Below are 14,770 nucleotides of genomic sequence, written 5' to 3' on the forward strand. Positions count from 1 at the left end.
ACTTAAACACAAAAGTCAAACTCATGGTAGAATAGATGAAATGTCAAAAGTCACTAGGACTCATCCTCTGGGGACCATGCATATCTGTACAAAATTTCAATACATCAAATTGTTGTTGACATATTTCAAACTGGACTAAAGCAGTTGACTGACTGAAATTGCCATCCATAGAGCCGACCTATGGCTCTTGCAGACACATGCCTGTAATTTTGTGTAAAAACTGCAAAGGCGTGCTGTGAATGTGCAGTATTGATGTACAAATTGTCACCATTATATTTATAAATGAAAGAAATAACAAACAGCTTCCTCCCAATAACACATGCACAGTGTATTTAATCTGAATTTATTGAAATGTATTCACTGTGTCACCTATGAAGCTCTGTACATGGATTTTTTTTTGAGAAGTTGTACATTCTGCATGTTTTCTGTCAGGTCTCCTGCATGCAGGCGCCCACTTTTCAGACATGCATCATAAACTCAACTATTTCAATATACACAAATAATACATTTTCCAAAAATAATATTTCTTGGAAAAAGGTGATATCTTTTAAAAATATTTTTCTAAAAACACCAGTCCATTATTATTATAATGTTAGTAACGTAGATAACAATTAATAGAGTCACACGGTCTTTAAGATCTTCCAGGCAGGCCTCGACAATTCATGCACTGCACTGAAGCAATATGTTGTTCCACCAAGAGAAATAAGCCAGACCTAATGCTACATTGAGATTCATTCTTACAGCATGTCAGTTGCTGCACTCTTGTGGACAATTTAAAGACAGAAACCCTCATTTGGAGCACTGAATGTCCACTCTCCAATCTCTCTAGTTCACAGATCGAAGCAGACATCTGAGTGTCTTTTCCTTTACGGTACATTCAGGACATCTCTCTGTTTAGTTCCACTCAAACTGCAGCTGTGGCCGTTCTAAGTTTGAGGGCATCTGACAGGTTACGTTGTCGGACTCTAGAGTTGCTTATCGTTTCCAAATGTGTCTCGGGCACCCATCCACGATGCCGATCAGAGAGTCTGGTCCCTTCTACCCAACCTGGAAAGAAGAAAGAATCCAAGTGAATGCCTGAATCCCTACTAACACAAGATTCAGAGCAGTTCTACAATCAAACACAGCATTTGTGAAGGGTTATCTCCCTAAAGGGCGTTATGGAAAAGATAGTGAGATGGTCTTACGGTCACTGCTTTGTTGGTGCACAAGTATGATATCAGCTTTTTCCAAAGACAGCTCATCAGGCTGCTGGGCAACAACAGCTCTGATACACTGCATCTGTTGGAAGTCTATATGGAAAAGAGAGAAAAGGGGTTAAACCTGCAGTCATAAAGATCAATAGGTCACCATGACAAATTTCGAAATGATACGAGTGTGAAGTTTTTTTCTATGTGAGTGGAGGCTTCAGACACTATGAGGTTTCAGACATTTAGGAATCATCATCATTTTGTGCCATCACTGAGTTATATATCTTTAATTTACACACTTATCAAAGGCAAAGAATAGCATGTGAAATTGTTGGCTAGAAGTAGTGTACATACTTTTCATAGCAGGAAACGCCCAAGTGTAACTCTAATGGTTCTGTATTGTCAGTAAGCCAAATACCAAAACATTGGCACTACAATAACTAAATGGAATGAAGCCATTATTTATGTTGTAAGTTCATTCAAAAGTCAAAATGTCCACGGTGAGAAAGGTGAATTTTCCTTTTTACCAAGATTGTCACCCCCACATCTTTTTATACACATTGGTAACAGTTAATGCAACAAGTTTAAAAAGATCTAAAACTCTTGCATTGCACTGAAGGTGAGGGTGGTTTGTTCACACTTCTTTTTTGCCACATGGGGGATTTTGTAGCTGTCAGAAATTCCCCATATCTCCTACTTACAATTACGTCGAGGGGGCTGACATAAACATTTTTCCACTTTCCACTTCCACATTTACTTGTCCACTCTTATTTCATTCATTCATTCATTCATTCTTCATGACAAGACATGAAGGTAGCATTTGATTACTCCTGTTTGTGCACTATATATACACACTTTCTGCTATTTTAACAACTAACCAAAACAAAAATTGGGTCATAATCTTTGAAAAAATCCGACAGTGCAATGTAATGCAAAATGAATCATTAATCTTTAGTGTCTGAATGAGTGAAAAGGGCAGTGATGTCAAACACAACTCATGACCACCAACCAGTAACAAATCACTTTGGAACATCTAAACCAGGAAGTAGACTTCACCTTGTGCAGCAGAAAAATCTATTTCAGGATGCGGCCGGGAAAGAGCTGATATCCACCGTAGCTTATCACTCCTAAAGGAAAAAAGCAAAGATGGGTATATCTTCTGTAACCTTTTCCACTTTTTGTGATGTAACAAACACGGAGACACATGGTGCTGGAAATTAGTCATATCCATCTTTACAACACAGATATTCCCCGCCACTGTCTCAGTCTCTTACAGAGTGTCAGTCCTTAGCAGCAGGGATTTTTGTGACATGTGCAGCCGGAACAGGTTCTTCTGTAGGGAGTGAAGTTTGACACGGCAGTTCTCTACACGCAGGTCTGATACAGGAGAGTGGTCTATTACTGTGAATCTCCCCCCTCTGTAAGAAGCAGACAAGAATGTCACAAAAGAAAAATAAGATGAAGGAAAGGAAACACTGTGATAAGATTGAATAATCGATAATTGAATGCAGATATAAGGAAAACAGGATGTAGAAAATGGTAATCAAAGAGATGCCATTTGGGGATGGATCGTTCCAACATCACATGAGAACGTGTGTGTGTGTTGACTCACTCTTTCTGTAGTGACAGTAGCAAGTAGTCATTGAATAGGTGCAAGTAAATATTCCTCTCTGTATCCTTTAGAGAAAAGTCCATCAGTTCAGTGACCTGTCCCTCCCGCACCAACCTCCGAGACTGACTGATCAGAGGAAGAGTCTGTGTGACACACACACACACACACACACAGAAGACATAAAGAGAGAGAGGGTCATATAATGTTAGCATATTGTTAATTTTGAGCACAAAAGTTAATTCTTCACCTTGGAATTAAATAGTTTGACAAAACAAGGTAAATTTTCTACTCCCCCCTCCTCCCCCCAGAGCTTCCAAATATATCTCACTACATAAGTGGATGGAGTTTGATCAGTTGTAACGGAAATTACTCAGTTGTTGTATATGTGGCTACATGTTATCATATGGTCAAAGTTCCATATTTAGATCATGTGACAACAACTGAGCAAACTCCTAATGCTGATAAGGACGCCAAGATGCAGTTGAAAGCTAGTAAGTGGACCTTGAGTAAAGATTATTCTATCAAATTACTTATTTGGTTGAAGGTTTCATCAACACGACTACAAATACAGGAAATGTAGTCATCAGTGGCTGACATCAGGGTTGATTATGCATTATTTTTCCAATATTGACATATCATGATCGTGCAAAATATGACAAACCAAATGTAATGTTCAATGTAATAGTTGTTGATTCTATGTTCATGTGTTTGTGTGATTTCAGACAAAACTCCATACATGAAAAATAAAAACTTCAATATGTTATTTTGTTTGTTGCTGAAATCTCAAATCAATAATTTGGATAACAGAATTTTATAAATTGTTACCATGACCATGTCATATCATTAAAATAATGGTTCTATTGATTACTTACCCTGCACTCAAAGTCCACCTTAGCACTAAGAGAGACCAGTGACTCGATGCTTTTCATTTGGGTGATGCTGTCATTACTCTCTTGAATCAGCTAGAGGAGAGAAGAGTGAGACCGATAAAGAGAAGAGACCAAAGAGTGCATTCAAGATAAACAGATACACATTGACAGCAACATTAATGGTGAAAGGACGATCTTACCTTCTCCAAAAGTTTCAAAGCTTTGATAGCCTGCGTCACCTCAGCAGTGCCAGGAGTTGTTCTCTTCACAATGTTCTGCAAAGAAACAGTGTGTGTGTGTTAAAATGAGACAAAAGGAAGAAGGTAGAACATTCAGTGAACCTTCAAACTTTGCAAACACACAAACACACCTGGACCAGCAGCTTAATTCTTGTGATCCTTTGGAAGGGAAGGACGAGGAAGGAACGAAGAGGAAGTCTCTGACAAACAGGACTCCTCTCTAATTTCTCCACAATCCGCTTGAACCCTTGATTCTCATTCCTGAGAGAAAAAGATCAAGTCAGTTTATTGATAGAAAAAGAGAAATAAAAGGGTTTTATGAACTGAAAATAATATCCGCTGCTTGAAATTGAAAAGATTCACAGAGTATATGGTATGATCTCATATACTTACATGAGTCTCTGGTACGTGGTATCCTGATATGACTGGTTGGTGAGGTAGGGCACGTAAACCATTTTGAATCGCTGACAGTGCCGAGCGATTATGTCACACACTGTGAAGTGCATTATGTCAGACTCCAATCGCTCCTCCAGCTTTGACAAAAAACTAAAACAAAAACCATAAAGAACTGTTAAAAATGTTTTTTTTCCTACATATTGTGCATAAACAGCAGATATGTTTTATCATCACTTAGTGCGTGTTTTATGTCAGATCTAAACAATAAGATTCAACCTGATAAATATATCTAAATCTAAATATAAGCCTTGATCAGGTGGATCCAGAATTTACTGTGAACAATCATAAACATCTCTTACCTGTGGCTGATGGCACGAACGTCAGCCAGCCGGGAAAATAGCCAGTTCCTTTCCTGAGTGGACAATAGAGCTCCAAGCTGTTTGGACTTGACAAAGTGCTCTACAACAATGTCTAAACTCCGGCAGTAGGAGGCCTCTGAGGTCACTACTTCAAATCTCACCTAAAGCAAAAAAAAAAAAAACAAAGGAGAGAAATACACAAGAAAGGATTAAGACACTGAGCAAAACAGTCAATTCTAGCTAAGACGTAAATGATTGTCAGTTCTCACGAGGCTGGGGTATTTTGACAAAGATGTAACGAACAGGGAGAAAGATTTCGCAATGAGTGGAAGTGATCCAGCACAGGCATCCGTCTGTTTTAAGGTTTACAGGCAAATACCTACATTACCAGAGAAAAACAGTGTTTACGCAATGACAACTTTTGGCAAGAGATACTCTTTTGTCAAGGGATGTGGCAAGTCTGAAATTTTCATGTGATTTTAGTAGTTGAAGTGTGAAGTAATAACAGTGAATGACTGATTCATGATCGTCATGCCATTTCCCAGAAGTCACTATCAAATGGAACAGAAGAGCAGCTGCTGACACAAAATGACGCCCAAAACAGCCCAGTCATTTAGGTAAGTGGGAGAGAAGCGTGAGGGAGTTATTCACAAAAACTCGAACTGCATATGATGGATTTTTACTCTAAAATGGAAAAGAAAATGATACAGATGAGTTAAACTGCAGGAAAAATGAAAGATAACCCTCCTGCACTTAATTGCCCAGAGGATTTCCCTGAATTGCATTGAGGCAGGAATGTTGTGCCAGTAACTTTCCGGTGAATTAAGTGTAAAACTACACACTGAGGAATATTACACTGCTTACAAATTTTTTCAAAAGTGCAAATCCAACATATGAAGAGAAGGAAGCTATAGAAAAAGTGAAAGATAACCATCATGCATTCAAGGCAGGAATGAGGCAAAAAACAAAGGCCGTATGAAGGATTTTCTGCCATCAAATGGTGACTAGACTTTCAGTAAGACAACATGTTACCTCCTGTAGGCGCCTCTGGTCCTCTGTGAGCTCCTCCAGCTCAGTGCTGTTCCTGACCCCCGGCAGTTCCCGCCACAGTGTGGACGACTGCGTGAGAGTGATGGAAAGACGTGGGGAGGACGGCCTTCCTTCATGCTTGGGGGGTTCAGGCAGAGGTAAACTTTTAACACTGGTGACGGAGCCTGCGTAGGCCAGAGAGTGGGGGTGCGGGACAGCAGGCAGGGGAGGAAGAGGTCTGCGGGCAGGAGGTGACGAGGGAGCAGGAGGTGGGGTTGTGTCCTCGCACACAGACAGGACATCGGAGCGAGACTGACGCAGGATCTCAAAGTTCTGGGCTGCTTCACTGTACTGCTGGTAGAGCTGGGCAGCATCTGGGAGAAAGACATACAAAAAGCAGAGGAGGGAGCAAGAGAAAAGGAAGATTTGAAAGTGCAGGAAGCAAAGGAGAGAAGACAGATAGAGACAAGAAGCGTTTTAGCCGAGAGGAGTTGTTTGCATTGGACATTCCATTTACACATACTTGTCGGAATGCAAAGTCACAGCAGCAGCTGGTTTTCCCTCAAGTTAGGAGATATGAATTCTTGCAGAAACCTGTCTGTGGCTTGCACAGACACACACACACACACACACACACACACACACACACATAATCTCCTGCCCCATCTCTCGCAATATCCATGTGAGTCACTGTTAAAGAGAACCAACTGCCATATCAGGTTGCTTAAAATATAATTATATATTAGTGTCAGCCAATAGTGAACTGCCACGCAGATTGACTTTTTTTAACATTTTGTTTTAGTTTTATCCAGTTAAATTTTGTACAAATATGCACTCAATAAGAGGCAAACACAGTGAGACTATATTCACGTAGAGATGAATCATGCACACTGAAGGGAAATGCACAAGTGTGTCATGCTTTTCCCGACCACGGCCAGAGCAGATACAATCTCAAAAACACGTCAGCAGTGACACCTACAAACTCTAATCAATCTTAAGATTTATTATGAAATAAAACCCAAAACAAAACAAAACAAGTTCCATGCAACAATAACATTTTGAAAATAGGCAATATTCAAATCATTTTTGTCATGCTTTTGAGCTGAGCTGGACAATTTGATTTTGTCCCCATAGAGTTCTTATATGACTTTTAAGGTGTTACCTGAATGATAAAAATAAAGGCAGAACAGAGATACTCACTGAAAAACTTTGAGTTCCTTTTCCGTCTTCCGATTGTGTCCAAAACATTCCTACAGTGCCAAGAGAGAGTCACAACAGCAATTTATTTATAACTGTGATGACTGTGTTAAAAAGAGTCACCTAGAACTGTATAAAACTACATTTGGTGTGGAACATTTGCATCATATATGCACAGGATACAGACCTAACTTGAATTGACATTGCTAAACAGTTTTTTTTAATGTCAGGGAAAGTAAATTAAATAATTTTAAAATGTGAAAACATTAGCTATGTCCTTGCCACTACTTATTTTCATGTGTTATTGTATCACAATCAAATTGATCACATTGTCTGTGATTGTTTGACTCACCTCAGCTCCACTTCTCCCCAGCTTTTGCTCCGATCATCCTCATCTGGAATAAAAAAATATCCGTTCGTTGAAACGCTATACAGCAGCATACCTGTCAGTGTAATATACCAGATACGACCTACAGTGACGATTTGTATGAATGAATAAATTAATGAAAATACATAAAAAACTATCAAATAAGTAATAAATAAATAAATAAATAAATAAATAAACAAATAAATAAATAAAGGTTAGTTAATTTAGTAACCCTGCTAAAATAACAATAACAGAAGAGATTAGTGTGTTTCCAAAGTTGCGCTTCTCATGTTATGTCTGAAAACAGGATGAACCTGAGTCTTTTAGCTCATGCCTCTGGTTTCCCCTCGCTTTCTCCACCTCCACTTATCTCCACCCACTACCTGCAACCACAACACTGTGACGCAGTTTCCAGCTGTCTGTTCAGATTGGTACTCTGATAATGTCTATTAGTAGATGTCTGCCTTAGATTTTATGTTCTTTGATTGATGTGGCAAAAAAAATGATGAGAGAAGCTCAGATCGGAAAGGAAAGGATGTGACTAAAAGATCTCTGAAATATCCCACACAAAGATAGTTTTGCACAGAATCAAAAGTTAGGCTCATTTACAGGTTGTAGGGCGGTTTAGTTTGAAATGCGTCTGATTGATTCTGACGATTAGAAATTTGGCAGTGCTGATTGAGAGATTGATAAACTACAGAGACACTAAAAATGAAAGTCAAAGCAGTGAAATGAGGTAATCATGAGGCTTCCTTAGGCAGGTTGATTTGAGCAGATTTTCAATGACTCCATCTTCTCTCTTTACCTGTTGTAGAGAATATTCTGGTTCTGCGATCCCTTCCAACACCTTCCTCCTCTTCCAACTCTACAAACTCTTCTTTTCTTCTTTCAGTGGTTTTACGGATCCCCCTTCTTCGTAAACGTACCTTGGAACCCAAATCTCGGAAAATGGAGCTGCTCGTCAGAGTCTCCCCTTCTATTTTCCCCTCTGCCACCTCCGCTCCCACCACTGTCCCTTCCCCTGAGCTAACTGTTCCCACCACCTCCTCTGCAGTATCCCTCTCCTCAGGCTCCTCTCCCTGTCTTTCGTTTTCTGTTTCGCCTACTCTGTCTCCCACCTCCTGGCCTTCACCATCTCTGGACGGTACCAGGACGTCAGACTTGGAGTCATAATTAAGAATGGGGCAGCTGTTAGGCTTGTACAGCGTGTTGCTCACAGACAAATACATTTCCACTTCCTTCTGCCTGCTTTCTTCTTTTTCCATTTCTATCATCTTAACCCTATGGCATGCCTCCTCTTTCACCTCTATATCTACTTCCTTTAAATGGAAATCACTAGAAGGGTCGGCCTTTTTGTCCATCGCAGGACTATGATCCTCCTTCTTCTCTGTGTCTAACAATGTGTCAGCATGAGTGTATGTGGGTGTGTCACCATGCATGGCTGTGAACTGGTCAGCATGCATGTCTTTTTGGTTCTGCCCCATACCTCTCAGTCCCACCACCTCCAACGGCTCTTCCTCCTCCAGCTCTGGCTCTGAGTGCTCTTCGTCCACTTTCAGCTTATAAACAGGAATCTCTACGGTACCTTGTGCAACTTCCTCCTGCTGCTGTTTGTTGCTTGTAATCACTGTCTTAGACTGGTTGACCCTTGCCTCTCCATGCACCTCTGAGTTGGGGTCATCCACAGTCTGTTCCTCAGAGTGTCCCAGGATCTCCTGCACCACATTTTTGGCCCATTTAAGGTGGGGGGCTTGGGAATGCCGCTTGGGCTCCTCCGACATGCTCCATGCCCCACTCATTCGGATCCGAATGGCCTCCTCCTCTTCTGGACTCATTGCTTCAATGTTAATCCCATCTAAAGACGGTTGAATTTGTTCAAAAGTCTCCTGAGAACAAACTTCATCATAGGGATTGCTCAGGACTGGCGAAAGTTTCTCCCTCTCTCCTTCTGTTAGTTCTTTATTTTTCTCTCTCCACTCTGTTAGGAGTTTCTCAGTCTGTGAGTCTCTTTTAATCCTACTTATTTCATCATACGGGTGCTCCTTTTCCGTTCCCTCTCTGGTTTCTCTGTCTTGACACTCTGAAGACGCTCTGATGTCCACTTCAGATGTTTCTCCAATGGCGGGCTTTCCCTCCCGTGGCACATTACATTTGTCCCTCTCATTCTTACACTCTGTGTTCTCGTTGTTGTTAATCAGGTATTCGTCATTTCCACTCAGTGTTGGATGCAGGTCATCTTGAGGTCGCTGTGTCACGTCATCATGACGGTGACTTGTCACATTTGGGTTGTCTTTTTCCACTCCTCCAATCTGATCAACTTGCGATGGCGACATCTCTCCAGTTTTTGATCGGGGCAATGTTTGTCCAATCACACAAAAGACATACTTCTGCTGCTTTTCCCTCCTCTCTTCCTCCTTTTCAGTTGTTTCCTCCTTTCCCATCGTCCAGTCCTCGTCTCCCTCGCGCCCCTTGAAGCCAACAGGTGAGCGGGAGTCAGAAGTGACTCCACCTTCCCAGAATTCCTGACAGTCCTCGAACTCTTCTTCGTCTTCCTCTCTCTCATCCTCCTCATCTCCACCGCTGGACACGGTCACAAAGCCGTCCTCCCCAGACAGCATTCTGTCTCTCTCACGCATCCACTCTTTCTCACTTCCTCCTTCGCTCTCAGAGCGGGCCCAGTGATCACTCCCACCCTCTTCCTCTCTGTCACTCTCCTCTGTGTTATCTGTCGCATTTTCTCCCTGTACATCCCTGCGCCGGTTTCCCTCTATCCCTCCATTGCTGTCAGACAGATGTTCCTTTCCACCCTTATCTACCTCTCTCCAGTCCTCGCCCACCTCCTCTCCATCTACACTTACACCCTCGGCCTCCCTCTCTGTGTCATTGCTTCGCTCCCTGTACTCATGTCTCCCTCCTTGAGTCCTACTCTCATTGCGTCTTCCTCTGTATTTGCTTTGGTCCGAGTACCTCTCTTCTGGTTCGTCTTTTACTCTTCTCCACTCTGCCTGTGTCTCCATACCCTTCTCTTCTTTTCTCCTTCCTTCTTTCCGCCTTCTGTGTTTCTCTCTGTCTACAAAGTCTTCCTCTAGAGAAGACTCTTTACTATACTTGCCCCTCTGCGGTTCTAACCACATCCTCCTCTGCTCTGGTGCACCACCTGTCATCTCTCCCCTTTCTCTCTCTGGTTTCACACCTCTTTTTTCCTCCTTATGACCTCTTTCAGCAGCTCTCTTCGTACTTTTCTTTTCTTCTATATCTCTTTCACTTTCAGTGGTGCTCTCTCTCCCTGATTCCCTTTCTTCATAGCCTCTTCTGTATCTTGTCTCACTGTCCATATCGCTGCTCCACTCTCCGCTGCTCTGGGCTCTTAGTGACAAGTTGGGGGCCGCCTCGTTCAGTGAGCGGCTGCTCCTGTCTGTTGTCTCATCCCACCTAGGGTCAGCCTCTCTTTCCCTGCCTCTCCTCTGCTCATACTCTCTGTATCGTTCATTCTCTCTCATGTCACCTGACCATCGTCTGTCATCTTTCAAGTCTCTTTCGTTCCATCTGTCTCCCTCCCTGTCTGATTCCCTTAATGCTGCTCCCCCATCAGCCTCTCTGTACCTCCTATCTTTTTCTACTCCCCTCCTCCTTTCCCCACTTCTCCACCTAGCTCTACCTGCTTCTCTGTCTCTGTGTCTCTGCCTGTCCTCCTCCCTGTATCCCGGCCTATCTCGCTCTTTCTCCCTCACTGTTTTGCCTTTGTTGTCCCCCTCGCTTCTGCTGTGTTGATATATCAACTCTTCCCTCTCTCTGTCCCTCACTCTTTCCCTCCTCAGCTCCCTCTCATCACTGTCTCCTTCACTCTTAGTATTTCTCCTCCCCTCTCTCCAATGCGCCTTTTCCCCTTCCTTCCTATCCGAGTAGATCTCTCTGTCTCTTCTCCTGTGCGGAGAAGGCATCTTGGCCCCCCTCTCTCCCATGTTAGGCCTTGGCTTCTCTCTTTTCCTCGCTGCATCCCTCTCTCTTCTGTCCCATGAATCACCCACTTCCAAGTCTCTCCTTTTGTCTTGGAAAGCAGCATCAGACTCCTGATATCTTTCCCTCTGTCGTAATTTCTCATCTCTCCCAATGCATTTCCCCTCTTCTTTCGTCCTGCTTCGGAAGTCATCTCTTTCCCTTTCTCTGTACCTCTCTCTCTGTCTTTCTCTCTCCCAGTTATCTGTCTCATTTCTTCTTGGCCTGTCTCTCTGCCTCCGATCCCCTCTATCTTCATCCATCTCAGTGGCGTACGTCATTCTTCTGCCACGTTCTGCACTGCTTTTCCTCATTCGAGGAAATGTGTCGCCTTTCTTCATCCCCCTTTCTACCTCTCTCTCCATCTCCTTCTCTACAATTGACAGCGGCCTCCCATTTCTGCTGCTGTCATCCTCTTGCCTCTTTTCTCTCTCCCTCCATTCTCTCTCCCCCTCTCTCGGCCTGGGTGCAGGAGCTCTGTCTCTTTCGTAGTATCTCCCCCGTGGGTCCGTATCTCTGTACCTTGCTTTGTCTCTCATTTTCTCCGTTTCTCTTTCCCTCCTCCACTCTTCCTCTCGTTTGCTTTCTCTCTCTCGCTCCGACTGGGCAGTCATTGCTGGCCTGGGACTTGGATCCCTGGAGATTTTTCCACCTGGGTGAAGTTTGCGGTCAGACATGTTTATGTTAGATAAAGTGTCAAAGAGGGTGCAGCTGGGTCTTTTGGTCCCCATAGTACCATAATTTGGAGAACCTAAAGGACAGTAACATTTCAAATCAGCAATTTAGAAAACTATTTAGTCACACATTTAGAGTTGAGTCATTTTCAGGGGCAAATCACTAATATGCATGTCAGAACCAAGCAAAATCAGGAGTCTCTACAAATACTTTCTTACTTTGTTTATATGACAGAGTGGAGTATGAATAATCTGAAAAAACTATATTGCACCAGCATAAATGCTACTTCTGAAAAGTCATGACTGCTGCAACAATTTAGCTGTTTTCAATCTGTTTTAATTCTTTTCTTTTTTTTTGTCAAATACACAAATAAACGCCATGTGATATTGTAGGCCAGTCTGGTTATATGAGTAGCTTTACAGTAGAAAATGAAGAAGGCCAGAGAAAAGGTGACACCCTCTTACAGTTTTCTAAGAATGCAGCACAGACCTGCAAAGCACAGCATACCAAAAGACGTCTTTCAGAAAGCCAGGGCCTGTGACACATAGGCACGGCATGTAACATGTGTACCACAACTAAGCCAGGTCTGTGTTCAAACCAGTAGCAACTTACACAAGCGTTAATCTGAAATCCATGAAAAAATAGTAAGGCAACTCACCTGAATGTAATATTCTTTGGGAGATCTGGTCCTTCCCCCGTCCAGCTTAGCTCAAAAGCATGGGATTGCACAACACATAAGAATTCATCCACTGCCTTCACATTGTCTATGTGACATAATAAACAATGAATGTCCTTGTTTTTCTAAATAAATCGGAACTTTTTCTCTTTCTCTCTCGTGTTTACGCCTGAGCTCTCCTTGCTTTTCACTCTTGCTGCCTCTCTGTCTTTCTCCACCTCCCCTCCTTCCTCAAATTCCCAAACAAGTCTCAACAGATTGACACTTATCTTCCCCCTCCTCCTCCCTGTCTTGTTCTCTCAGCCGCTGTTCCTGAGAAAGGAGATCTCTCATAAATCAAACAAGAGTCTGTCCACTACTTTAGTCCTTTTCCTACAACTCTAATGCCGACATGAACTCCTGTGTGAACTCCCCCTGAAAAAAAGTACACAACTCTCTCCTCTCTCCTGCCCCATTCTTCTCTCCCGAAACACAGGAAGTACACCTCCTTGGTGTTTCTCTCTTGGAGCAGTGATTGGTTGATATGGAGTAGCCGGGTGTGTCTGCAAAACACAGCCAGGTAAGGTGATAATACGAGGGTGAGTTGGGGGAGGGGAGAGAGAGTTTGAGAGTACACTGTAGGAGAGCTCACGGAGGCCTATTAAAACTTCCTTCATTCCCTCGAGAGGTAGTAAAAAGGGGAAAGAAAAGGCAACACACACACACGCAGTTCCTTATGATTTAGAAAAACCACGATGAGGCAATCACAGAGGAGGAAACCAAAGGAGGAGCATGATCTGTGAATTATTTGTCTAACAATGACTGTTTTACTGTGTTGACTGAGATTAAAGATTTTGATTACCATGACTTCATATCATTAGCATTACTGAATAAAGACCAAAGTCCTAAACATGACCACTGTCACCTTTACCTGCTTTATTGTTTCACCACATTGCATTAGCACTGTTGACATTCATTTTTTCTCACACATTTTCTTACGCAACTTTACACACTTTCTTATTCAGATTTGAACAGATTTTAGATGAATGCATTTATAAATCTAATGTTTACATTTTGTTATTTTACAACTCAGGATATACACTCAGTTTCCAGTTTATTAGTTACATCTAGCAAAAAGTAATGTAGTCTAAGAAAACAGTCCTGCAATAAAGCTTAACTTCATGAAAGTCATAATGTTCAGTTTTTGTTTAAACTATTTTAGAGATTTAGATTCACCTTTATGGCCATTTTGGAGATTGCAGTTTGTAGTGCTGTTGAATTGTATTGTCTTATACTTGGAGGAGTTTCTACAACTCTAAATCTTTTTAATCTTTTTAACTTTTTAAAAATACGTTCCTCGTTTCTTTTTGTGCACCAAACTAAGGAGGTGCAAATTTTATGCTGTTGTTAAAGTAACTGAATTTAACTATATTCTCTGTAGTTTAATTGCCTTCTTCCCTGAGAGAAAGGCATTTAATTTCTGTCGAGGTTAAGCAGCTAACAATAATGTCAAGCTAAGTTTGGGCAAAAATGTCTTAATTTCTTAATTGCAATGCAAACTGAACTTTTTTTTCCCCATGTGTTTAATTTGGATCATTTGTCCTCATGAGCAAGACTTTTGTATTTTATTGACACAAAGTTTTATAAAGTACTACAAAATACTAAGTCAATAGCTCCTCAGCTGGCCAAAACCACAGAGTGGATAAAAATGCATCTAGTAAACAGACACACAGGCCACTAAGTCATTGTTTATCATTGTTAATCTTGTCGTTTAAAACAGTTCTATTGAGAGCATGTTATGCGTCGAAGAATGGGGCATTGTTTCAGGTAATCAGTCTGATCAAATGCTTAACTGTTGAAGGGTTGTCTGGTATTCAGATTCACTGTGATAAATTGGAAGGACAGGGCAGCACAGTGGTGCAGTGGTTAACTCTGTCGTCTCACAGCAAGAGGGTTCCTGGCTCAAATCCACCGGCCGGCTGGAGCCATTCTGTGTTGAGTTTGCATATTCTCCCCTGTCCCACAGACTCTAAATTGCCCAAAGGTGTGAATGGTTGTCTGTCTCTACACTATATGTTAGCCCTGCAGTTAACTAACGATCTGTCCAGGGTGTACCCCGCCTCTCGCCCAATGTCAGCTGAGATTGACTTCAGCTCCCCCACAACCCTGTGGAAGATAAGCAGTAA

The 14,770-nt window shown here is 42.1% G+C and overlaps 1 protein-coding gene across 3 annotated transcripts; it reads right to left on the bottom strand.

The window, feature by feature from the left end:
- Positions 1-313: 313 nt before the first annotated feature.
- Positions 314-13,085, bottom strand: arhgef5 (Rho guanine nucleotide exchange factor (GEF) 5). Of its 3 annotated transcripts, none has more exons than XM_044360058.1 (15): positions 12,588-13,085; positions 8,745-12,005; positions 7,244-7,286; positions 6,895-6,944; positions 5,698-6,068; positions 4,666-4,826; positions 4,304-4,456; positions 4,042-4,171; positions 3,872-3,946; positions 3,675-3,764; positions 2,803-2,945; positions 2,465-2,608; positions 2,247-2,317; positions 1,188-1,292; positions 314-1,047 (listed from the first exon to the last, which is right to left on the bottom strand). In XM_044360058.1, the coding sequence occupies exons 2-15, from the start codon at positions 11,983-11,985 to the stop codon at positions 905-907; spliced, it is 4,920 nt and encodes a 1,639-aa protein (XP_044215993.1). In that variant the 5' UTR covers positions 11,986-12,005; positions 12,588-13,085; the 3' UTR covers positions 314-904. The 3 variants fall into 3 exon arrangements, with proteins under 3 accessions (XP_044215993.1, XP_044215991.1, XP_044215992.1); XM_044360056.1 differs by having other exon boundaries at positions 8,064-12,005; XM_044360057.1 differs by having other exon boundaries at positions 8,064-11,906; positions 12,588-13,083.
- Between the last annotated feature and the right edge of the window lie 1,685 nt (positions 13,086-14,770).

This window comes from Thunnus albacares, chromosome 8 (assembly GCF_914725855.1).
Source record: "Thunnus albacares chromosome 8, fThuAlb1.1, whole genome shotgun sequence".
In the NCBI taxonomy this organism is placed as follows: Eukaryota; Metazoa; Chordata; class Actinopteri; order Scombriformes; family Scombridae; genus Thunnus; species Thunnus albacares.